The sequence below is a fragment of the Hippocampus guttulatus genome, chromosome 19 (genome assembly GCF_054856545.1).
Source record: "Hippocampus guttulatus isolate MCC_2025c chromosome 19, RoL_Hgut_1.0, whole genome shotgun sequence".
Classification (NCBI taxonomy): domain Eukaryota; kingdom Metazoa; phylum Chordata; class Actinopteri; order Syngnathiformes; family Syngnathidae; genus Hippocampus; species Hippocampus guttulatus.
In genome coordinates, this window is record NC_141279.1 from 8833393 (window position 1) to 8858272 (window position 24880).

General features: G+C 47.6%; 2 protein-coding genes across 5 annotated transcripts; both read left to right on the forward strand.

Annotated features, from left to right (window-relative positions):
* The first annotated feature begins 424 nt into the window (after nucleotides 1-424).
* med1 (mediator complex subunit 1) lies at nucleotides 425-9395 on the forward strand. Of its 2 annotated transcripts, none has more exons than XM_086139126.1 (16): nucleotides 425-566; nucleotides 1407-1513; nucleotides 1634-1712; nucleotides 1961-2015; nucleotides 2086-2218; nucleotides 2294-2322; nucleotides 2393-2464; nucleotides 2561-2635; nucleotides 3016-3179; nucleotides 3270-3381; nucleotides 3467-3591; nucleotides 3686-3813; nucleotides 3971-4172; nucleotides 4274-4369; nucleotides 4577-4682; nucleotides 5030-9395. In XM_086139126.1, the coding sequence occupies exons 1-16, from the start codon at nucleotides 428-430 to the stop codon at nucleotides 8814-8816; spliced, it is 5409 nt and encodes a 1802-aa protein (XP_085995252.1). In that variant the 5' UTR covers nucleotides 425-427; the 3' UTR covers nucleotides 8817-9395. The 2 variants fall into 2 exon arrangements, with proteins under 2 accessions (XP_085995252.1, XP_085995253.1); XM_086139127.1 differs by having other exon boundaries at nucleotides 449-559.
* Nucleotides 9396-9661: 266 nt separating this feature from the next.
* On the forward strand, nucleotides 9662-20881 carry LOC147190119 (SH3 and cysteine-rich domain-containing protein 2-like). Of its 3 annotated transcripts, XM_086099424.1 has the most exons (12): nucleotides 9662-9878; nucleotides 9954-10048; nucleotides 13400-13781; nucleotides 14077-14171; nucleotides 16966-17050; nucleotides 17148-17260; nucleotides 17352-17415; nucleotides 17516-17571; nucleotides 17693-17781; nucleotides 18186-18237; nucleotides 18645-18782; nucleotides 19233-20881. In XM_086099424.1, the coding sequence occupies exons 2-12, from the start codon at nucleotides 9959-9961 to the stop codon at nucleotides 19329-19331; spliced, it is 1263 nt and encodes a 420-aa protein (XP_085955550.1). In that variant the 5' UTR covers nucleotides 9662-9878; nucleotides 9954-9958; the 3' UTR covers nucleotides 19332-20881. The 3 variants fall into 3 exon arrangements, with proteins under 3 accessions (XP_085955550.1, XP_085955549.1, XP_085955551.1); XM_086099423.1 differs by having other exon boundaries at nucleotides 9662-10048; XM_086099425.1 differs by lacking the exon at nucleotides 18186-18237 and having other exon boundaries at nucleotides 9662-10048.
* Nucleotides 20882-24880: the final 3999 nt, after the last annotated feature.

Genomic DNA, 24880 nt, shown 5'->3' on the forward strand with positions numbered 1-24880 from the left:
TTCGTGGCAATCGGGCGCCACCTGGCGCACGTTTCCACTTTAAATTTGAGTTACGTTTGGCGCTAGGGATTAAAAGGAGCAGGAACAGTCTGTAGCCGCCCTTCCAATTTTTTGCTCAAGCACATTTGTTTTGGTGTACTAAAATCAAATTTTACTGGAACTAAAAGTTTTAGTTTTCATTTTTTAGTTGCATTTAATTCCCAAATAATTTAGGCTAGGGACTAAAGATTGCAAAAACAATTTACATGCATTACCACTTAAAGGCCTACAACATTTTTTCTTCTACATGGGATAACTAATATTAGTGTGCATCCCAAAAAGCGACGACGTACGTCAATATTGTTTGCGCGTTTGGTATGAGCATTACGGTAAAGTACGGAAGCCTGCACAGGTCCTGAAGCTGTTGGGGGAGGAGGCGGGATCGGCGATGAATAGCGAAGTGGACACAATGGCGGCGGTGCCTGCTGTCCTGATGCAGCGCAGTCCTGCCACGGAACTTTCGGTCCCGGTTCCGCCGGCAGGGGTTCAGCCTCACGGGGAGCGGGTGAAAACCGAAGAGGTGACCGGTGAGCGTGGTGTACTGTGCCCCCCACCCCCCTCCCCTCTACACTCTACACTCTGCCATGCCCCTTTGGTTAGTCTGGCTAAGCTCGCGAGCAGAGGCTACCATGACGTTAGCACACGATTTAGCCTCAGGAAAGTATTTGTATTCATTTTTTATTCGTGTGCGGATAGGTGGAAGCAATACAGTAACTACATTTACAGTCTTTTTCCTACTCGGACACTCTCCCCCACCGAGGTCGGTTGGATAATATGCTTCTTTGTTTTGTTTGTAACGTTCTAATACTGTACATAGTCATCGGCTTCCAAAACGTGCAGTTCATGAATGGAGATATCCAAATGTGCATGTGTTGCGTTAATAAAGCATTTCATGAATTGATTTTATGAGCGTGTGAGTTATTTCGGGTTGCAGTCATGTACAGTTAGTCCAGGAAAAAATGGAGATGCTACATAATTTAAATCATGTAGTTAATGTAGTGCTGTGCAATAAGGTCTTTCAATTGGGAAAATGAACGCAATTAATTAAAATGGCGACCCTACTTGTTACAGTTCAATATTGTCTTTACATAATACTGTAATGGTAAAATAAGTGTTTCTGTTATGTAAACACAATTGATAATAATAAATGAACACATATTCATGAAATGGTCAATTATTTCACATCTTAAAATGAGCAGTCAAATTTGGCTTAATTGGTGAATTTGTCTGTTGACAGCTCTTTTCCTATATAGACATGTACAGGTGAGGGAAGCCAGCCAATCGAAAGATGAAAATTGTTCAGTTTGCTCGCGCTAACATGGACAAATTGCCTTTCCAAAAGTTAAAGCGCCATGTTTGTTTTCCAGAATCGGAGAAGCAGAGTCGCATGGTTGCTTTGCTGGAGAGGCTTCATGCCAAACACAACGCGGCCCGCCCGTGGCAGGAGACCAGCAAGGTGGTGCGTCAAGCCATGGTGAGGCACACTCATTACATTATTATGAGTATTCTTAACTTACAAGTGCCTCAACTTGTGAGTTATTTTACTGAGCAGCGGTTTCCCCCACAAGTGTGCCTTGTCTTGCTTGCTCTGTAGGAGAAACGCGGGATGATGAACGCCGCCAGTCACCAGCTGCTACTCACCTGTTTGGAAACCCTTCAGAGGGCACTCAAAGGTGAGACCGACACCTTTTCAAAGCAGCTTTGAAAACCAGAACGGACTGTCATCGCATTTCCACTTTCAGTTTTGGTTTTGGCTTCTTTAAATTGTGGGTACTAAAAATTTCCTGAACAATCTGTAGCCATATTTCCACAAAGGCTCCAATAACATTTGCTTCTGGCGACCAAAAGATTCCGGTACATTTGTCTGGTTGGGCCTCAGGGCCAACAATATTAACTGATTCTCTTTCCCTCTGTTTTTCAGTTTCATCTTTGCCTTCCATGACAGATCGTCTCGAGTCCATAGCGAGACAAAACATGTGAGTGTTCACACTTCCCGTGAAGACACAGGAAATGTATTCCAATGGTTTGTGCTCTTTACTTTGCCAGGCTGGGCTCTCATCTGAGCCCGTCCGGAACCGAGTGCTACATCACTTCGGATATGTTTTACGTGGAGGTGCAACTGGACGGCGCTGGCCAGCTTGTGGACGTCAAAGTTGCTCATCAGGGCGAAAACCCCACGGTAAGGCTGATCCCAACACCTAAACATTCTTGAAGATGCTGTCAGATCAAAATGAACGTTTTTGTTTTTCAACAGAGCTGCCCTGAGTTGATTCAACATCTAAGGTGAGCTTATAATTTGCCACTGTTATCATTGAACGAATATGCTAATTTCGTCCATGTTTTTTCGAACAAGGGAGAAGAACTTTGAGGAGTTTTCCAAGCATCTTAAGGGACTGGTTGACCTGTATAAACTGCCTGGAGACAAGTGCGTTTTGAAATGTCTCTTTCTTTATTTTTTTTAACTCCTCCCAGTGTCGTCATCCATTTTGATTATCATTTGTTTGTTTTTTTTGCCTTACAGTAAACTGAAAACAAAGATGTATATTGCCTTGCAGTCCCTGGAGCTGGATCTCACCAAGATGATGCACATGTTTCGGTCAGTTTTCCTGCCTCAATTGCATAGCTAAGCGAAAGGGTTGGAGTTGTTTGAGAAGTGGTACATACCTCATGGCACCACTGTAACTCAAATCAACTTTTGCTTTTTATTTTATTTTCAGCTTGTAGGATTTGCTTTATTTATCTTATTTGCAAGTGTTTTTCCCCCTTGAGTTTTACTGAGGACCAAATTCCACAGAATAAAAATAAAAGTTTATTCTTTGATGGATATTTTCCCTTCATATTACTGTAACTTTTGCTTCTCAGTACTAAGCGTCTCCTCAAACTGTGATAAAATCGATGGATCAACCAGTTGCGACTCACTCTCGTCGAATTATTTCATTTTTTAAAAATTGCTCTCACCCCTCTGTCCGCCTGTAGGCTGGCAACCAACGCCAACGCCGTCGAGACGATCCTGCTCGGCAACGTGGGCCTGCTGACAGCCAGGAGCGGCGGCCATCTTGTCACCCTCCAGTGCTACGTGTCGCCGTATGACATTTTCGAGGAGGGAATGGGCGTGCACGTCAACCTGACAGACGGCAACGGTAAAAGCCACTGGAGGATGTTTGCAGTCAGCTGCTTTTGAGCTTCACTTTGTATTTTTTAACGAATGAAAAACTGACTCCGTACAACAGTCGCACGCTCGCTGGGCGTCAGCGTTTCCGTCACCATCGAGGGAACAGCCAACACCTACAAGCTCCCCATTGCGCCGCTCATCACTGGATCGCACCCCGTGGACAACAAGGGGTAAAGGATATACCGTTACAAAATAGAATCGGTTTTAATTTCAATGAGTGGCATGTACCGGTGGTTCATTTTGGATTTGTTTCAGAACACCTTCTTTTTCCACGGTGACCAACTCCAACTGCGTGGACCTGCCGGCTTGTTTTTTCCTCAAGATGAATCGGCCCATGCCGTTCTCCCAGTCCTTCATTCACAGACTGGGCAACGCTACAGGTGAATTGTTGGGAAATTATGCCATTGTTTCTGAGGCACCTCAAGCACCAAATCGCCGTTTCATGGATAATTGGATTAATTGTGTGTTTTACAGCTATCCCTGTGTTTGAAAGCACCCCAAGCTTGTCTGCTCTCTACCAGCTGATTGTCCAGAGTCAACTTCAGTCCCCGGAGGAGGGGGCGGCCACCCTGCCGCCCTCACACAACATGCACTTCTACTCGGTAAGCGCTTCTAGTATGCATCCAGACACATATTGTCGGACGTAAGGCTGGGCAATTTTTCTACTTGAATTGAATCGCCGGAAGGGGAGGGGAAATCGATTTGAATCAGACATAGGGAGAAAAAAAACCTCAATCGATTTTCTCTGCGCTCTAACAGGTGCTGCCAGACCAGCAGCACTGCTACTTCCTGAACGGTGACGCTCCGGTGCAGGACGGTCATTCCTTGCAAGGTGCCCTGGTGAGCAAAATCCCCTTTCGTCACCCGGCTCAGGTGCCCCTCCTGCTGGACATCATTCGGCACCAGGCAGCCTACAACACCTTGATTGGTAGCTGTGTGAAGCGGACGTACATCAACGAAGGTAGCCGGCAATTTTTCTTTTGGGGGGTTGTGTAATTTTAACCAGAATCGGTCAGCCAGGAATGCCGATTCGTTCGCTTTTATTTTTAATTCGGCCTTCAGACAGCATCGGCCTGCTGCAGTTTGAGGTCTGCCCCCTGACCGACTCGAGCTTCAGCGTCTCGTTCCAGCATCCCGTCAATGAATCGTTAGTCTGCGGTAAGCTCTTGTTCTCACACAATTTAACAGAAGCCGTGCCTATTTCCCCTGCCTACTGATCTTGAATCTGCTACTTTCTTCTTGCTCATATCTCCCCTTGAGTTGAGCATTGCACTTCCTGTTATCTCATAATAAATGATCATTGAGCAGGCCCCACCTACCGACAGCGGTCTTCACGATGTTTCAATGCATCTTTTTTTTTCCCAGTTGTGATGGACGTGCTGGACTCCAGACAGGTGTCCTGCAAACTATATAAAGGACTGTCTGACGCGCTGATCTGCACCGATGACTTCATTACCAAAGTGGTCCAGAGGTAAGGGTATTTGATACATTAAAAAAAAAGCTTGTTTTGGTACCATTGTCAATGTTTTACTTCAGGAATGGGCAAGCATTTGCATTATTACAAGTCTTGTAGTCTTTGTATTCATTTAAATAATTTTTCCTGATAATTTCATAATTCAAATGTTCGTACTTTTTAATAAATTTATCTCATTTAATAATTGAGTCAGTACACTATATTGTACTGCACATCAAATATTTGTAAAATAAACTATTGGATATATTTGTTTCACTGAATAACTGGTTCAATAAAATTCCATGAATTATAAATACACCTCATCTTCGAATGAACCGTCCTCTCTGTTCTTCCTCTTGTCTCAGGTGCATGTCCATTCCTGTGACAATGCGGGCCATCCGGAGGAAAGCGGAGACCATCCAGGCAGACACTCCGGCCCTGTCTTTGATTGCGCAGACGGTGGAGACCATGGTGAAAAATAATCCGCCGCCCTCCGGCAGTCCCGCCTACAACATGGCAGGCGGAGATGCGACAAATCCGATGGGGCTCTTGGGACTCACTGGCGGCAGCACCCCCACTGGAGGAGGACCACCCGGCGGGCCTAATTTTACCGGGTCGATCGCTTCACTGTTTGGGATGTCTCGCAACGAAAAACAAGTAGCTGAGTGCCAAACTCAAGCCGGCCAACAACAGCAGGTTCAACAACAGCAGCAACAGCAGCAGCAACAGCAGCAGCAGCAGGGTCAAGGCCATGCGGATGACTTCAGCAAAGTGACGCAGAATCCAATCCTGACGAGCCTTCTGCAGATAACGGGAAGTGTCGGTTCAAGTCCCAGCTCGCAGAACGCGCCGCCGCCTCACCAGACTCCGCCGCCGACGTCATCGCCTGCGAGTAACACCAAGAATCATCCCATGCTTATGAACTTGTTGAAAGACAACCCTTCGCAAGACTTTGCCGCCCTGTACGGTTCCAGTCCGCTCGAGCGACAGAATTCATCCTCCGGATCACCTCGTACCGATAGCATGGGGGGGGCCACTTGCCCCGGAGGAGGTGCGAAAGGCAAGAAAAAGCGGCCACGAGTCCCAGAAAAGGGGGGCTTGTTGCCCGGGACTCCTGGTGCAGTGGGAGCAGCCGTAGGTGGTTTGGGCCTGAAATCTCAACAGGCAACTTCCATGTCGCACCATCAGCACCACGCAGTCTCGCATGAGGACGATTTCCACCGCGAGCTTCTCTCAATGGACGTCGATGCGTCTCAGAACTCCATCTTTGACGTGAATCTGCCGGGCGACGGCTTGGACACCCCCCACAGCATCACTCCGGCCCCGAGCCAATGCGGAACCCCGCCCTCTGGCCCCAGCATGCCTTATCCGCCAAGTCACATCCAGGCCCAGCCCCCGGCGGGCGCCGTACCGCCCCGCATGGTGCGCCTTTCTAGTTCTGACAGCATCGGACCGGATATCACGGAAATTCTGTCAGATTTGCCCGAGCAAACCGGAAAAGCCGGCAGCGGAGGCCAGCATCCAATGGGTGGGGGTGGTGACGACGCGGGCCCGCTGGGGACCCCTATTCGGGATTCCTCCAGCTCAGGACAGGGCAGCGCTGTGTTTGACTCGGCAGACATTTTCAACACCAACAGCAACGAGAACCCTTTCACCGACGCTGCCGACTTGATTGCCGAGGCTGCGGCCACACCCACCAGTGATTCATCCTCTACGAATTTCTTCACAGATGCGACTGACTTCAACCCCGACCTGCTGAACTCGGGCCACGGCATCTCCCAGAACTGCTTTGAAGACAGTTCACCGAGCGCCGACGGAGACATGGATCTGGTCAAGGGTTTTGGCGGGAGCAGTCAGCAGAATACTCCGTCAGGTACGCCCCAGAATCCCACACCGCACAGGCAAAACACCCCGGAGCCCTCGCTGAAAGACTCCTTTGATATGGGAATGTTTTTCGGAGGCAACAGCGGCACTGGCAAACCGCTTCTTGGGCAAGCTCCGGATTTGGGAGACACTCATTTCGGAGGCTCGCAGAGCCCCCTCATGATCGGGTTGGGGCCGGCATGCGTTGATTTCAAAAGCGCAGAGTCCAAAGTCAAACAACAGAGCCTCATGCGGCAAAAGGATGACAATGGCGGCAGCGGAAGCAGTGGCTCGGGAATGGGAAGCCTGTCGACCGAGGGCAAACAGGTGAAACGTAGCAGGACTCCCTCCAGCGAGGGCAAATCCAGAGAGAAGCAGCCCAAACGAAAAAAGCTGGACCCAGATGGGAAGTCGCCCTCTCACAGTTCAGGCGGACGGCCGTACACACCTCCCAGTGGCGGCTCTGGCTCCGGGGGGAGCTTGAGTGGAGGAGGCTCCAAATCTCCGGGAAGTTCAGGATGCTCACAGACGCCACCCGGTGGCGCCACGCCTCCCATTCCCAAGATTACAATTCAGATCCCTAAAGGCACGATAACCGGTGGGAAAACCTCCTCCCATAGCGGCTACACGTCCAGCAGCTCGGCCTCGAGCGGGACGGGAGGAACCGGGGGCGCTGGCGGCAGCAAAAGCCATCATTCCCATTCTTCTTCTGGGAAGATCAAATCCAAGGAAGGCTCCATGGCGCAAGGCAGCAGCTCGAAGTCAGCAAGCGGTACGGGGATCAACACTGGACCCTCCCACTCTAAGGCTTCTTCTCAGGGGGTGGGTGTTGCCAAACCGGGGTCGTCTCCAATCACAAAACATGGACTCTCTGGTGCTGGAAGCAGTGGAAGTGGACTCGGCACTGGTAACAAGATAAAAACTCAAGGCGGTAAGCCTCCCGGATCGCTTATGAATCCCAGCATCAAGCCCAACATCTCCCCTTCTCACTCTCGCTCCAGCGCCTCTGGTGATAAGCTGTCTTCGCCCATGAAAATACAGCAGTCCCAGGTACCAGGAACCCCGCCTTCCTCAAAGGCCAAATCCCCAATGGGCTCAGGAGGTGGCAGCTCCGGAGGGTCCAAGTCTTCCTCCGGGGGAGGTCTGAGCTCCCAGAAGCCGATGAGCGGGACCCCCTCAACTTCCACATCCTCGTCCTCCAGCTCCTCTACTTCTTCCGCTTCCATGGTATTTTCTGGGGGCTCTCAGTATAGCGGAGGGAGCGGTGGAAGTGGCGGCGGCGGGAGTAGTGGAGGTGGGGGTGGCGGCGGCAGTGGGGGAGCCGGCCAGAACAATGCCAACAACCCAAACGCCAAAGGAAAGTCCCCCAGTCGAAACAAGAAACCGTCCCTCACGGCGGTTATTGACAAATTGAAAAGCGTGGGCGGCGTGGGTGAGGACGGTTCTGAAGTTGGACCGCCCGGGGGCCCGCCTGGTCCCGGGGCCCCGGCCGGCAACGTTCCTGTCAATACCCCGCCTTCAAGCATGGTTACCACCAAGCACGCCGCATCTTCCCAAAGCGGGGACTACAAGCGTGAGAGGTCTGATAAAGAAGGAAAGGCAAAAGTGTCCGTTTCAGCGGGGGCGAGTGGGGATAAAAAGCTGATGGACCCCAAAACAGGAGGGGTGAGCGGGTCTGGTTTAGCCAAGATCATCATCAGCAAGCCTGATGGAGGCTCACCCAGCATCAAGGCGAAAGTCACCCTGCAGAAAGGCGGCGAAGGCCCCGGCGACTCCATGAGGCCGCAGATCAGCAGCCTGAAGGCCTCACCTCTGTTCAGCGGCTCCACACCCAAGCACGACCGCTCATCCCCGAGCCACAGCCGCTCGCCTGGCCACACGCCACTCAACCACGACAGCGAGAGCGAGTCGGGCAGCAGCTCGGTGGCCGAGAAGTCCCACCAGAACAGCCCGAGCTCTGACGACGACCAGACGCCGCGACCGCTCCCTGCCCAACAGGACTATATGAGCGCTGTCCCGCTGGGCTCCGGCGAGAAGCACAAGAAGCATAAAAAGGAGAAGAAGAAGCGGGAGCGCGAGAGGGAACGGGACAAAGAGAAGAAGAAGTCCATGTCAGGTGGACCGTCGTCGCACCCGATGAAGGCGGACAGCTGGTCCCGTTCGCCCATCTCGGCCTCGGAGTCCTCCTTGTCCATGCTTGCCTCTGAGCGGCCCTCGCGGTCCAGTCCCATGTACATGAGGAACGAAGATGACGACCTCATGGACTCGGCGCTCACTGGCAACCTTTAATATCACAGTTTGTAAATATATCATTTTTATTACTCACAAAAAGAAATACACAAAGGTCACTATTTTGGGATAAACAGTACAAGATGCAATGTGTAATTTCATGTTGGAGGTTTCCATATTATGTACTTTTATTATTTACACTTTTAACCCCATGGAACTTTATTTATTCATATTCGGACCCTGAGTTGAAAAGAGAACATCTTTTACGTGTGATTTTGAACGTGCCATTTTGCTTGGGATTAGGATGGCAGACTAAGTATTGTCTACACTGTCATACAAATCCCATCATCTTTTAGTCTGATGTAAAGTAGAAGAAAAACACCAGTCACTATTTTGGGAAGTTTGTACATATTTCCGCAGGCCAGGATAGTTGCAGCTGTTTTGGTTAGCAATCTAGTTTGAAGAGACTCTCTGGTTGACTCTTTAATGAGGAAAGGTGTCATTTTCTGAGAAATTGACATTAGTCTCGCTATACCTTTTTGTGTTAAAGCTGACTGTAGATTTTAATAAGAGGGGATGGGGATACGGTCCTGATTTCTACATGTTCAATAAAGATTTGAACTTGTGAAAATGTCTTAACTACCTCTCTGTGTTTATTGACAGCAGCAGCAAAGTCGAGGAGAGCTGGTTTTGAGAAAAGCACCTTTTGCTCTACTCTGGCTCTGCCACTTGTACACTAGGGGGCGTAATTGTATCAGAGGCTGACAAAGGACTTTCCGGTTCACATCTTCCGTATGGACCTTCCGCGGGATTTTTTGACCAATCGTAAACGAGGTAGGCGCTGCGTCACGAGGAAATCAAACGTCACAGAGCGCGCTTGTAGTTTTCAGTCGAAGAGTGGAGCGGCAAAGTGGTCGACCTGTGAGAGAAAGAACCCAGCCGGCGTCCACACTAAGTTCCCGGCTATCGAATTGGACTTCAAACGCGTAAGCAGGCACGTTATGTTCACGCCTTGTCATTCAAGTCAACAACTGTGACACTTTTGACGGGATATGTCGTTCGAATGAGGAGCTTGGGCCGAGGGAAAGGCGCCAAACTTGGACGACTCCTGGCCATGTGCAGGTCATCTCTCGCCCCATTTTTTCGCCAATCTTCTCTCCCGTTCGACTAAGAAAGACTGAGGGTTGTAAATTCCAGTCGTCATGACGGAAATTAGCGAGAAGGAGAATGAGCCACAGCGGCGGGACCTCCAGAGAGCACCGGCTACTGTGCCCAGCCAAGCAGAGTCCAAGGTAAAACCGCACCTGCACCCCCCGCCCCCCTTGCCCATTTGTTTCTGTTGGGGCTTATGGGCATCTTTTCCTAATTAGGTGTCCAGTGAACTTTACGTTGTCAAGAATGAATATTGCGTTCATCTTGGCGATTTGAACTCATTTTCCACCCCAAAATATGTTTCAATGGTTAAGTGTTGTAAATCAGTGATCCCCAACCCCCAGGACGCGGATCAGTACCGGTCCCTGGGTCATTTGGTATTGGGTGGCACAGAAAAAATTAATAACTTACATTATTTCTGTTTTATTTATTTGCTGAGTGCCTATGCTCAACATTTTGAAGCTCGAAACACAGCAAAAAAAAATGCACATTTGCATGGTCTTGCGGCTGATACACAAATTGTGTGATTGTGTGCTGTATCTGTACAACGAGGCCGACGCCCTTCAACAAGTCATTGTCAAAGAAACGCAACAAATCACAATGATCCTGGCGAGTGACCTTGTTGTTTTGTGCTTGCCTTGAGACGACACAGTGTGTGTAGGGTGGCCGTTGAATTTATGGTTCAATCCCAGAGCAGAAGTTTGCCGTGTCTGGCCTGAGCTCGTAATTCACAACAAACGGGCCGACTGGACGTGTTCTCCGAAACCTCTGCATCGTGCTAACGCTACTCGGTCACTGTAGCGATACTATATAAAAGCTCAAGATACTTAAAAAGAAAAGCTTGTTTCGTGCCGATGTGATTTGAAACAAAATCTATCTGCCTTTTGAAATCATTATAAAAAATCCATTTGGTTCAGTGTACTTTTGTATGGAATGCTATCAAATTCTTGCAAGAACAATACTGCTGCTATTTTAGTTAGAATACTAGAAAGCGACCTACTGTACAAATAATGCCCCTCCCAAAATCTAGCATCCACCTTGTTTTTATTCTTGTGCTCTTTTGCGACAAGATCCTTCCCTGTTCTTCAGCCTGTTTGAGGGGGGGGGGGGGGGGGGAAATGAGCACAGAGACTGGTCTTTGCCCGAGGCTTCTATAAATAGGCTGTTGTGAAGAATTCTGGGATAAATTAATGATTGAGTAGTGGGTGTGTGCGAGTACTCGTGGGAAGGCAAAGGGGGGGAAAAAAGGTAGCTGCGATCACAGCAATGGAAATTTTTCTCATGGGTCCCTTGCAATAGCCTGCAGATACAGTAACTATAATTTTTGTTATTTTAATGAACATCTACATCGCGATTGGGAATGTACATCATCAACCCCACCTTGGGGATCACTTTCCGATCAGGTGTACACGAAGCACAAATTGCCTGCTGTTGCTCTAGTCCACTTTGCTCATTCATTCTGCTCTGTGTTTGCATGTGAGTAGGTGGGACGTTGCGTCACAGCGGGGGCTTTGTAATCTGCCACGCATAGTTTCATGCCAGGTCCACTCTCGTCGATTCACACCGTGCAAAGTGATTAGTCTCGTGTTAAATCAAAGGTGACCTCATTAGGCGTGCCTCCAACCAGCCACCAGGGCCCGGATCGGCGCGCAAACGACCTTCTTTGCAAACCGCAGAGCTTTTGCATGGGCATGCATGAAAAATTACCTCATGAACACTTAATTTAAACTGCATGGTACAATCAAGGAAATTAACGCACACATTTTATTTTTCTTTCCGATTTTGTGGATTTCCAAACAAGTGAATATAATGTCGCTTCATTCGGTACCACCACTACTTGAGCACTTTCCATTTTATACGCTAATGCAGTCAACAGCGACAAGTAGCCTCCCGCTCGCTCGCACAAATAAGCTGACTGCAGCTGATCAAGCGGCAGCAGTGGCCCGAGTGCAGCAAGAAGGCTTGCTCACGTGGCAGCTTTGTGACTGCTTCCTTGCTCTTTTGCTCTCTTATCCTCTTGAGGAGTTTCAGAGACTTCAAATTCAAGCGCTGCACTTTCCGCGAACTCCCTCGATGTGACATGTGCAGCGGCTGTTCTGTTCTTTAAAAAAAAAAAATAAACGCCAGCATGAGCAAAGCACTTTTTCCGCTGAGGATAAGAGCATAACTTAAGATTTGATTGGTTGTTTAGTTTTGCATTCAGGAGTATGTTTTGTGCCATTGATTGTTTTTATAAGAACAAGAAAGCGTTTTGTGTCTTTTTTTCCCACGCGACGACACCGGCAAAAACTGGGTCAACCGAGGCAGATCTTCATCGCTCACATTAATTGCCGTCTGCACGCCGAGAAAAGGAAGAAGAGCCGCTGTATCCCGAGATATATCGATTGGACTTTTTACACAATGCTGCGCAATGCTCAGTGTTTCATTAAATGCCACAAAACAACCAACAATCGGTAAATGAGCCACATGCTGCTTCACCTCGAGATTATCTCATCATTTGCGGCAGATAGTCGCTGGTAAAATTCCATGCCAGGATTTTAAACTCGTTTAAAATCGTTGGTTGGAGCAAATGCAAATACATTCTTGAGCGCTCGAGCCACATGCTGCTTCACCAAGACGGCTAAATAAGTGTTCACCTCGTCAGCGCCCTTTTCTGTGGCCGTGACGAGATGAAAAGAGGCAGTGTTGCGGATAAACTCGCTGCGTCCGGTGCCAAGACGGGCGGGCCCGCTCAATGAACCCAATCAAAAGGGCATTTTTAAAAGGCCTATCGATTGGTGTCCGCTCGCAAGGGGTGGCAAATTTGTGAAGTCAGGAAGTCGGGAGGTGGGGGGGGGACAAGGGTGATGGAGATGGAAGGAGAGAAAAAAGCCTGACTGAGAGCGAACGCTCTTTGAAAATGGGGCTTTTGAGGCAAATGTCCTCATGTCCTTGATCCCCTCCATCCCCGTCCTTGTCTTGCTCTTTCGTTCAAATGCACTCATGCGTGTCGTTATGTCGAACCGTTGTCATAAAAATGATTTAGTGAAGCAGCACGTGGCTCATTAGTCAGCATTTATCTCCGGGCTGGATTGCAGTGCTTGAATTGAATGGCCCTCACCAGACTTGGCTTTCAGGCATTAGTGTTGGGTGTTGTTGAAGCTTTTCAGCTTTTGAGTTAGTCTGCAACCCATCGAGGCAGCTAACTAGTCAAGCCTGTATTGCAGGACTTGTAAATAGTTCTACACCAAACCGAGCGTTGTAGCATTAGCATTCGATATTCTTTAATTGGTAATATATTTCCAGTTTTGATTTCACCTGCCACCCGTCGAGGCGAGAAACTCATCTAGTTTGATTTACGGAACTGAATCGTTTGACTCCAAACTTTGCTTTCCAGCATTAGCACCACATATTGTTTGATCAGCAATGTTCTTCCGATATCTTCTGCAACCCATTTAGGCAATAAATTGCCATCTCTTACTTGTCGGCTAACGTGTTCACGTTCCTTTCAGCTGCAGCGTCTGAAGCGCTCGCTGTCCTTCAAGTCTGTGATGCGCAGCAAAAGCGTGGACAACTTCTTCCATCGGAGCAATGGCGACTCGCGACCACCCTGCACGCTCATCATCGCTCCCTCGCCTCCGCCGCCGCCCGCCTTGTCCGAGTCACCCCTGGCCTACGAGCGGTCGCCCGCTCTCTCGCCGGCCGTCAGCCCGAACCCGTCACTGTCCGAGTTGTCGCGCTCGCCCTCCGTCAGTCCCTCGCTGTCTCTGAGCGCCAAGGTTCAGCTCAAGTCTCCGGCCCCGCCGTCCGCAGCGCCTCTCAAGACTCACAGTTTCCACGAGCACGTCTTCCGCAGGCCGACCAGCTGCGAGCGATGCAAACATGTGATCCAAGGTGATGGCCACTTATATACAACATTTCTCGCTCCCAATTTATCTAGCTAATGATTCACGGATGATTTGCTGTACTTGTGAATGGTTCGACACCAGATGTCCTTTTTTTTTTTTTTTTCCTCCATTTGTGCTTCGTTGTCAGTCCACAAATCTCACTGTGTTGACACTGCGTCTTGACAAGCAGCACTGATTCATTTGACTCCAGTGCCATCTGCATTCTTTCAGGCCCATCGCGTCAGTCTACCGGTGTGATTTCTGGTAATGTAATTGAATAAGCGATGTGAATGTCCACGCAGGCAACTCCAAGCAAGGCCTGCGTTGCAAAGCCTGCAAACTAGCGGCTCACCTGTGGTGCTCGTCGGAGCTGTCTCAGCAGCCGTGCTATGGCAAGGTAGGGAAGCGATGAAAAATCGACTTTGTGTTTTCATTTCCTCTGCAACCCGTTCGCAGATCTGTTCGGAATTGCAGCCGGTATGAATACTTTCACGCCAAACTTTGCGTTCCACCGTAAGCTTTGCATGTTTCGGAAATTACTAGGGAACATACGTGTGTGTTTTTGACTTCCTCAGCGACCCGTCGAACCAGAAAACTAGTCGGGCCTAAATTTTAATTCTTGTTTTCACACCAATCTTTATGTTGTAGCAGTAGCGTAAAATACTGGTCGAGCCCGGATTGCAGTGCTTGTGCCTGGTTCAACGTAAACTTCCAATTCTAACATGAACACAGGAATATTTCCTTCTTGCTTCGAATTCCTCTGCAACTCATTCAAGCAGTTCTCCTCTTCGGTTGCGGTAACAGTAATCCGCCTGGCAGTGGATGCATATTTTCGCATGGTTAATCGCGGCAGCGTGCGCGCTGACTCGCGGAACGCCACAGCAGCATCTGGATGCCTTAATGGTTTCTCAAGTTGTTGGCCTTGGAGTCTGGCTAATGGGCTTAGCCTGACAAGGGGTGGGGGGGGTTGTCCTGTACAAAGAGGATCAGTGAGTCCCCTTTCAGTGCAAATATAAGCTGCCCCGCAAAGACGATTAAGACACTGACCGGCGTGTGAAACGTCGGCAAAGGTAAAAAAAATAATAATTTTAAAACTATAAATGAGTTCACCTTAAATTGTTCGACATCGAGCGGCTTTTCTCACCCTTCCTTTCCCGTCTTCTCACGACGCTACAGCCCATCGCTTCCCCGCCACGAAATCAATATCTGCCCCCATCCAGCTGGCCCGGCTTAATTCAGTATGAAATTCGGCGCCTTTGAGGGCGCGGAAGCAAGCCGTCGTCACTGTCCTTTTGGATGGCTGCGCGCTCATCAAAGCGGGGATTAGACGTTTCGGGAATCAGCCGCATAACTTGCCGGGGAGTCTCACGGTGAGCAAGCACACTCGGAAATGTGCTTACCTAGTCATGAGTGTGACCTACTTCAGCCTGAAACATACAGATCAAATATTCATCCTATGCAGGGCTGGGGTTTTTTTTTTTTTTTTTTTTTTTTTTTTGGACCCTTTATTTCACATAAAAGGTTTTTTCTACAACCGCAGTAGTGACACACGCTTGTCATTTCACTCGCGAGGCTCGCTTGCAGAAAGCCGTAAAGGAGATTTGAGATTTTGTTTCCTGCTTGTAGTCCGTTTGTTTTACCATTGGCAACTTAAGGCACTGGACATCATCGAAGGTCTAAAATAAACCAAGAAATAAACGCTGACAGCACCCAGGTGCATGCTCATGTTCAATAGCGGAGTGTGCCAGTCATCGTTTTTTTAATATAAGGCTCCAATAAAGCCGCCGTGTATTCTTGCTGTGGTGGCATCAGTGTTAATTCAACGTAAAGAACAGCGGCTTCATTAAAGAGGCCCGCTGAGCCCAGCCTGGCCTCAAATAATGACCTGCAGGGATACGGAAGAGACATTTTGCATGCACGTCACCTCAAATTTGTTCAATCTGTCTTTCAAATGAATCGGCCCTTAGTTGTGGGCGCTTGCACGCCGAACTTTGCTTTCTTCTATGATTAGCATTGAATTACTACGGAACGCCTGGACGCTTGCTTTTCATTCCTTCCACAACACGTTCAGCCTGTAAGCCAGTTGTCCAGCCCCCCCCCCCCCCCCCACCCCCAATGTTGATGCCTCACTGTATGTGTCTATTATTAGAAGACCAAACGACTTCAAGGTGAGAAAACAGGCCTTTGTAATGTCTTTGTGCTTTCCTGACGAGCATTCTCGACATATTCCTCGTGCTAAATAAAGCTCGCACTGATCCTCTGCAGTTTGTCCTTGGATCGCGTGGTGATTTTTAGTCGCGCTTGATCACACATGAAACAAAAATAATAAGACTAATGTAGACAGGAGCCCTGTGGAATGCGTCGATGCGGTGTTTGCAGGCCCCCATGGAGATGCTCTGGAGCCATCTGGCCAACCGATGACACCTCTGGCATCTGTGTTAACGATTCGCACCCTATTGTTGTCGTCTTCCTTAGGACACTTTTGATTTGGTGCTGGCTGGGGTGGGGTGGGGGGTTGTGGTCAGTCCAATCGCGCTCATCTTCGGGGGTGACCTTGCTCCCCCTAAGGGACGGCAGCGCGACTATTTATGGCTGGGTGACTTCTACTCTGTAACTTTGCTGCCAGTTGGTCTGATGTTGTCGTGGTAAATTGCAGTCAAAATGTCCGAAATGTTAGATCGAGTGAACTGGAAATGTTACCGTCTGTGATTGACAGGTCAAATCTACCGGCACAGATTGCCCACTGGTGCACTGAACAGTGGTGGAAACGTCGGGCCTGAATTGCAGCGTGCAGCATGCCTTTAATGGTTCAACATCACATGTCGCATCCTAGCATTAGCATGACATGTTGTTGGAGCCACGATGGAACATTTACTTCATTTCTTGATTCCCTCTGCCAACCCAACTAGGCAGCAAACCAGTCAGGTCTAAATTGCAGGGCCCAAGGCAAACGTATCATTCTTCATCATTCAATTCTTCATCTTCTATCATTCAATGACGTTGAGTCCCTCTGCAAACCCATTTAGGCAGCAGACGTGGCTGCATGCATTCTTTTAACATTTCACCTAGCCGCTTGATAATCTATGCACACAAATGTGCCAACGCCACTCTACCCGCCTCTTTTCACGCTCCCATCACTTAAGACCTTACCTGTCACCTGTCGTCTTCCCCCGCACGCCGTCTCTCTTCAGACGGGAGCTTTTAAGCGAAACTTCAGCTCGCCTCTACTAACCACTGAGTCGCTGGGCGTCGTCAGGGAGACTCCTGATGTGCATGGTGAGTGAGTGAGGGAGGTGTTTGTCTGGTGGAACGGTCGCCGCCGTTGTTTCAGGTATTAGATGTCAAATGCGCTGCGTGGTTTGTCATCTCGCAGAGGTGGACCGCGCCACGGTGGACCCCGTGTACGAAGCGCTGCGCTACGGGACGTCGCTGGCTCAGATGAGTCGCTGCAGCTTCGGCAGCATCTCCGAGTCGCCCTGCCACGAGGTAGCCGACTTTCGGTTGGCTTACGCGTAGCAAAAAGATGCATCGGTCGAGGATTCGCGCCGAACCTACCACAAATGATTTGCTTCGACAGGCTGAGAAGTTCCCAGACAAGCTGGAGAATCAGCCAATCGCCGAAGAGGAATCCATTCCAGGAAGTGGGTTAAGTTGTTTCAAAACGCTCTGTCCATACATGCACACACACAAAATTAAACATCTGTCTTTCTTCTTCCTCATTGTGTGTGTGTGTGTGTCCAGTGCTCACCCCTCCCGAAAGCGAGAAGGCAGATTCTGAAGAGCGGGTCAGCCTAAAGGTGTGCATTCGCACTTCCTTTCCTATCTTTCCTCTTCTATTCTTCCTTGTCTTTTTTCCTTTGCTCCTTCTCCTTTTCTCTCTTCTTATTCTCCAAGTAATGTGTGTGTGATTTTCTTTAGACTCCCAAGCGTGTGGAAGTCCACTCCATGCACACCTACGTGGCTCTCTACAAGTTCCTGCCTCAGGAGAACAACGATTTGGAACTACAGTCAGTTCTTTCATTGTCATTGGTATTAGTGTATTTATGTATGTAGTTATCATCATTATTATTATTATTTTGAATAACGGTAGCTTGAACTATGGCCTGGCGACCTCCCTCGAGACCTGGCGGGTGGGATACTGGGAAGGAGACAAACATTTCCGTGACGTGCGGGACAGGAAGAAGTCAACCAATTTATTAGCGAGTCACTAATTCGCCTGATTGCATTTTTTTCTGTGGAACCTTTTCTATCGTGAGCTATGGAAACGGCATTAATTAAAAAATAATAGTAAGAAGAAGAAATCTGTTTGACTCATCAACTTAATGAATTTCATGTATGGACCACTCAGCCCTAATTGAACCCAAGATCATATTTCCGCTCATGCGAGCTGCTGCTTCGGTTTATCCTTCAGGCCCGGCGATCGTGTCAAAGTCACAGATGACTCCAATGAGGACTGGTGGAAGGTGAGTTTGGAAGCATCGTCGTCATCTTCGTTCTTGCCTCCCATTACCCTTTTGTGAGCAAACGCCATCCTGGCACTTGTGCAATCAGTCAAGCCTCCTCCAGTCCAACGAGGCGGCGAGACTTGAGAGCCTGCTGGTTGCCTTTGAAATTCAATGGGCGTGGGTGTGAGGATGCCTGGTTAGCGTGGGAGGTGGGGGGAGGTTGTCCGTGTTTCGTAAAACGTATGCAGTCACAAGTTTACCATATGTGCCACTAACCTGAACCCTCTTTCTCCGTTACTCTGAACCAAAAGTACCGAAATGAGCCACTTGCTGCTTCACCGACTCATTCTAAAATGATCACAAGTATCGTGTCTGGTGATTGCCCTGTAAAAGTATAAGAGTGCCTTTTTGTGCTTGATCATCAGGGGAAAAGCCGCAGCAAGGTGGGATATTTCCCTGCCAACTTTGTGCAGCGAGTGCGTCCTGGCGAGCGAGTGTGGAAGGTCATGGCTGGTTTCCACGGCAACAGAGACAAAGGCCAGATGACGGTGAAAGAGGCCCAGGTGAGCACGCACGCACCCCCACACACACACCGAGCGAACGCATTAACAACAATGTATGCAAATGGATGCGTGAAAGTGCTGAAGTGACAGAAGATGGCACATTTGCGTTGTGATTCAGCCCAACTCATGAATGAAAAAGCCACCTTTTTCCCCCAATGATTCTTTTTCTGTTTTCTGCCCTGTCTCGCTCCCAATCCGTTATCCATATCGCCACCCCTCATCCCCGTTGTTAACCTCCTGCATATCCCATCGTTTCTGTCCCCCCCATCCACCTTTCCTCTCAATCCGATTCCCATTCTTTGGCCATTTCATTGTCCAAATCACTCGACCGTACCTATTCCCGCTTTCCTTGCCCATAATCGTCTTCGCCATCCTTCCCAAATCCTGGATTATTTACACCCCCCCCCCCCCACCCCCCACCCCACCCCGCCCCACATTCTCCTGCCGCAGATCTGCGTGGGCAAGAACGAGGAGACGGACGGCTTCCTGCGGCTGAGCAGTGGCAAGAAGCGAGGCTTAGTGCCGGTGGACATTTTGTTTGAAATATGACGCCGGCTAATAATAATAATAATAATAGTACTTGACTTGTTATAATTAGCAGAAATTGACAGAGGAACCCTCGGGAATGGTTCCCTCCCAACCCCTCTCAAAACGCCCTCGCCGACGGCCATAAAATGAACAGCTGGCGTAGGTAATAACAGCTTGTCTTGTTTTCTTTTCTTCAGGGCTACTTTTGATGTAGCGCAAATGTGGGAAATGTAGCATCGCGGGGGAGCAAAAGAGATGTCAGGCTACCTCACCGCTAACTGGGAAAGCTCGATAGGGCTGCAGGGAGCCTACGGGGAGACTTTGTGTCACGCATTCAGTCCTGTATTCAATATGGGTGCCTGATAATAATCATTAAAAAATGGATATTAGTTAGAAAAAGATTGTGACACTTTCCCGTCAAATCTCAGATGCAGTGGAACCTCCAAAGTGGAACGCTGAGCTTCTCTCATCGTTTTGAAGGTAGTCATTACCCGTGAGCTACATGCTATTTATGACTTTGAGATAGCTATATATAAACAGTAAACTGCAGTCATATTTATCATTTTTTGCAGAGGACAAACAATACATGCCCGTTACTATTTTTATATTGTATGTCCACACTGTTTGCGATTAAATATCCTTAGCTTGAATGGTTAACACACACAACATGCTATTCATTATACGATGGCATTTTGCAGTATTTCATAACATAAGAAATGAACACATACATCTTAATTAATCAGTTGTAGGGAAAAAAACAATAATGCGGCTTTATTGTAGGACTCCTTTATAATGTCAAATGTTAAGAGTGGACCATAATTTGCCCTGCCTTGAGGCCTTACGAGATTTTGCATGCGATGTCGGTTTGATTCCAATTTTTGCTCCAAATTTATTTCCAACTCTCGGGGCGTTCCACTTTTTGGAAGTTCTACGTTGCACCGCTCTCTCGTCATTTCCGCGACTGACACTGTCACCGCGCAGATGCACCTCTGGTAGTTTCGTCACATGATAATTTCACCACTTCCAATTTGCCTTATCTGCTGTACTCATACTGTACGTATGGTCACATTATGTGACCGTTTCTTGTCAAGGTAGCATCTCTCGGGAGCGCAACGTTTAAAAAAAACAAAAAACAAAACAATAATAAATGGCATCAAAGCAATAAAACATGGCCAGCCTTCTCGTGACACGCTACTCTGAATAGTAAAGCCATGCAGGAAGCGACTAATCAGTGCATTGATATCACAACAATTGCAGAGCATCACTTACAGTTTTCATTGGCATGCCTACTGCATCTTTGGCCAGTTTCTCCCATGACACGTCTGACAAGTACTCATTCAGATTCCTCTTTGCAGTTTGCAAAGCAAAATGTGGAAAAAGTAAAGCCCAGTGAACACTTTGCACTCTTTATCTATTTACTCGACTAAGCCAGAAAACTATGCACAGCCCATGTCGTCGCTCGCTTTGTTTTGTCTACACACACGTACAGTAACACACACTTGGGCTCAGGACCATTTATTGACAGGCCATATCACTTTTCGGCGTTGCCCAATAAAGTGCGATGAACCCTCCGTTTGTGTGTGTCGTCATTTGTTTGACAAGTCGATTGACAGCCCGTGCAGGAACTGTAAAATTAGTTCACCACTAGTCCAAAATGCTATATGTTGTCACAACTTCACATTAATTCATCAATATCCAAGAAGTAGGCCTCAGTTTCGAAAAGGTCGGTGACCCCTGGTACAAAATGTTCGGCTAGCCTGCAAGCAAACGTGACGGAAAGCCATCTAATTAACCTACAGAAGATGTTTCGCATTTATCCAACGTTGTTAGTCCATTTGTTTCTGTGCAGACCTTGGGAGGATCCATCACACTTAGGTTCCCCCTCGCCTCCATCCCGAGAAGCCCCGAGTCGCCTGCTCGTAATGAGCGCAAGTAATACAATTAACTCCCAATAAAAGTCATTGGCAGCGGAAAAGCTGCTGGCAGGCCATTGACCACACTGGCACCGTGTGTCAGTGTGCCTGCTGTGGCGCAATTTCTCAAATGATGACCCAATTCTGTTATCAAACTGGAAGAAATGCGATTTTGGAAAGATGTGGGAGTGGCAGAACATCAAGTTGCTCTGGCATCTTATCACTTTTACAGCTTTTTTTTTTTTTTTTTTTTTTTTGGTCACTGGAGGGGATGCGAAATGGCACCCACAATCAAATGTGTACTGTAATTATTTTCACGTGTGTTTGAAAACGATGCATTTCAATATTTTTTGAGTCATTTCTAAAATAAATACAGAAACGGAGGGATCAACTCAAATGGTCTCCATTTTTCATCTTGTTGAGGTACGCTCGAAATGTCAGGCCGGCGTCTCCTTTGGCGCGTTCACTCTTGTTTCGTTGAAAGCTCGGGCAAACAAAACGTCCATTTTGCAAAGTGTAGAGGAAGATTGAGTGCCAAAAATAGTGCTTGATTACATGTGTTTGTTGAGAAGGGAGGACATTTTTCGATCTGCAGCTTTGGTGGAAAATAAACAACAACCCCAAAAAGATTTTTTTTTTAATGGGGATATACTATGATTAATAGTCCCCTCGATTCCCAACATTACACAACTCCTCCTGAAAAGGTTTATTCTGGACTATAATTTCTTACACGTGCCACAAGAGGGAGCCAGAGAACTACTTGGATCTAAATCTGAAGCTCCTCAACTCATTTCAGATGATACCAAAGCAATACCACCCGTGCACAAAAACAGTAATGAGTGTGAATGCCAAACTGCACATTTGCGTGGGTTCAATGTACTTTACTCGAGCGTGTCCTTAAAGTTGGGGTGAACGTTGCCGCGGGCGGTTCCAGATGGCTGAGTCAGCGCTTATCGCAGATGGTTTTTGTTTGTTTGCAGCTGGATGACGCTCGTGTGGCACATTGTGGCAAGTCAACCCTCTGCTCGCCCACCTCCACACCTGCTTAGAGCAGTTTTCTTCCATCTCACCCTTTTTGATGTTGTCGCCCCCTCCATTCCCCAAAACGGTCACGGGCGAGCAGAGTTGGCGAAAGTATTAAGTATAAGTATGAATATTAAGTGTGTAAAAGTAGACGTCAGCGCCTTGAGACCCGGCTCACGAATTTTGGGCGATGCAAGCCACTGTTGGAACGATTTTTAATTTTAACTATGGGATGAGCGTTGTGCATGCATCTCGTCTTAATCCTCTGAAATATGACTAACATTATTCTCATGTCCTTCCCTATAGGTCTGTATTACACTGCCTCCCGGTGGACAAGGCGCACATCAAAAGGAGCAGCACAATGGCCAGTGAATTGAAGCGAAACCGGTTTGATTCCTTTTCATTATGTCACTACTGTACGTTTTTTAAAACATTTTTAAGATGCAGGGTTTCTGCCCTGACCCAGGATTATATCTAAAAAACAAAAACAATGGTGTTAGTACAAGCTATGCTTCCACTGTGAACTGACTAGCAAGAAAAGTGCAAAATCAGCAACTGATAACAACAGAAAAAATACACCTCAATATACAGTATGTGGGATTGTTTTACAAATTGGAGGGTCATTCTTTGAAAAGTAAAGAGCAGGAAGAACCGATATGTCTTCAGATGTAGGGAGTAGGAGTAAAAAATTGTGAAGTACAGATGCCTGAAAAAGCTACTAAAGTATTTGTACTTTGAGGCATGGAGGTTAATGAGGACAGTGCTCCTGGCAAGACGCTTGCTTCTTTATCTTTAATGCTCCCTCTTAATGACTCCAGGGAGCGTGAGGGTGATTTATCTCTGTTCCAAGCTGCGACTCACAAATGAGTCAAAAGAAAAGAAGAAGAAAAAAAAACAACAAACTTTTGTTGTATCTCCCTAATGTCTGAGTAAACAAGGTTCTCCCATAGTCGCGCTTCTGGTTCCGCTTTGACAATGAAATCATTTGTACAATACATTGGTTACAAATTTTTAGACATGAACCAACCAGACTTTTACAAACTCAGTAAGATAGTAATAGAGTACAACGAAATACAAACATGTGTCTGCCAAAGTATGATTTTTTTTTTCCTTTTTTATTGGACTTCATGTCAAACATCTTTTCAGCCCGGTTCGCCACTTTGCTGACCTTTTGTGCTTTCCAAACACACAGAACCGTAAAAGTGCACTTGAAAATCCATTAAGTCGCAAAGAAAGGTATTACTTTTTTTCTTCTTCTTCTTTCTTTCCTGTGCTCTCGGCGGCTTGTGTCACGGACGCATTTGCCGACGCGTAGATATGAATTTTTCAGCTCCTCCGCCTAAGCGCTTTTCTGGGCCTGGATTTTTAAATATATATATATCTCCACACGCCGACACGGCAATTTGACGCGCTTCTATTGTTTGTTTTCGGACAGGCTGGCTGCATTCAAGTTAGAGAGAATTGGCAAAGCGAATCTAGGCAAAGTCACCTGTGCATGTTCTTCGGGTGACTTCAGGAGTTTTTAGAGCGGGGAGGAGGGGGGGATTTGCGTCACCTTCCAGAGCTCGTACTTTAACCAAGTCCTCAACCAAATGGGCCCAAATCAGAATCAGAGAGATCAGATGGCGAAGGAGTTTAATCCCCACTTCGTAGGATGTGGGTGGAGCCTTGAACCACAAAATTCAAATGACTCTGCTCCAAACACATTTGGCCTCCTTCCTTTCATCACATCTTTCCATCTCTTCCCCTCTCTGCAGCATTCAATTACCCCGTGTGCACCTCAAATGGAAATTCATGTTCTCGTCGCTTCAGTTCGGCAGCGCGTGCACACAGTGAACGAGAAAAAAAAATGGCCACAACAATGGAATTCGTCTTACATTTGTCACCCTGCTGTTAATTAAACTTCTGCAGCCTACTTGCAGAAAGTGTGAAAATGAATCGCGTTGCGGCTTAACTTGTTTAGCATTTTAATGCGTTTAGCGATGGCTGACTCATGTATTATTTAAGGTACTGTTGCATTAGAGCGGATGTAAAAATAGCAAAGTAATAGCTAAGTGGGTCAGTGATGGTTAATGTTAGCTTTAAACCGGTATTGTTGTTGCATGTGGAAAATTTGATTCCGTGTGCGTTGATGGCTGAGTGTAGTAATGAACAGCGGCTCATATTCCTTCCCCTCGTCTAATCCCATTTAGCCTCACGCTCCGGGAAACAGCAGCACCTCCCAGTAATGAAGAAATGAGATGAGGAGAGCTGTAAAAATGGCCTCCCCCCCCCCACCCCCTCCGTCTTGAAGCCTCTCATTTACTTTACCTGAGACGGCTATTTTTACATGCAAGATTGCTTTTATATGGCGGCACCATAAACGTAGGCTGCAATGTGACCTTTTATTTCTATTGATACTAAAATAACAGGGCTCACGGATTAAACTGTGCAAGCAGGTTTGAACTCATTCACCAAGGTGGATGTTTGTATTTGTCAACTGGATCCCGTGACCCTTTTGTACGACTGGCGTGTGGATTTTTTTTCAAAGGCCGAGCATGGATGAGGATGTTAACATGCCCACCTTGTTTGTAAATCTTACCTTTTGAGATAACTAATGACAACCTGCTGCTGGAACTTGACTTTAAGTTCCAG

What these genes read in the sequence shown, in the direction of transcription:
- med1 (XM_086139126.1), top strand. Translation starts at nt 428, where the DNA reads ATGAATAGCGAAGTGGACACAATGGCGGCGGTGCCTGCTGTCCTGATG. An exon ending in ATCAGGGCGAAAACCCCACG is followed by an intron (nt 2,219 to 2,293) that starts GTAAGGCTGATC and finishes GTTTTTCAACAG; the next exon opens with AGCTGCCCTGAGTTGATTCA. An exon ending in GAGTTGATTCAACATCTAAG is followed by an intron (nt 2,323 to 2,392) that starts GTGAGCTTATAA and finishes TTTTCGAACAAG; the next exon opens with GGAGAAGAACTTTGAGGAGT.
- LOC147190119 (XM_086099423.1), top strand. Translation starts at nt 9,959, where the DNA reads ATGACGGAAATTAGCGAGAAGGAGAATGAGCCACAGCGGCGGGACCTC. An exon ending in AAGAGCGGGTCAGCCTAAAG is followed by an intron (nt 17,572 to 17,692) that starts GTGTGCATTCGC and finishes GATTTTCTTTAG; the next exon opens with ACTCCCAAGCGTGTGGAAGT. An exon ending in AACAACGATTTGGAACTACA is followed by an intron (nt 17,782 to 18,185) that starts GTCAGTTCTTTC and finishes TTTATCCTTCAG; the next exon opens with GCCCGGCGATCGTGTCAAAG.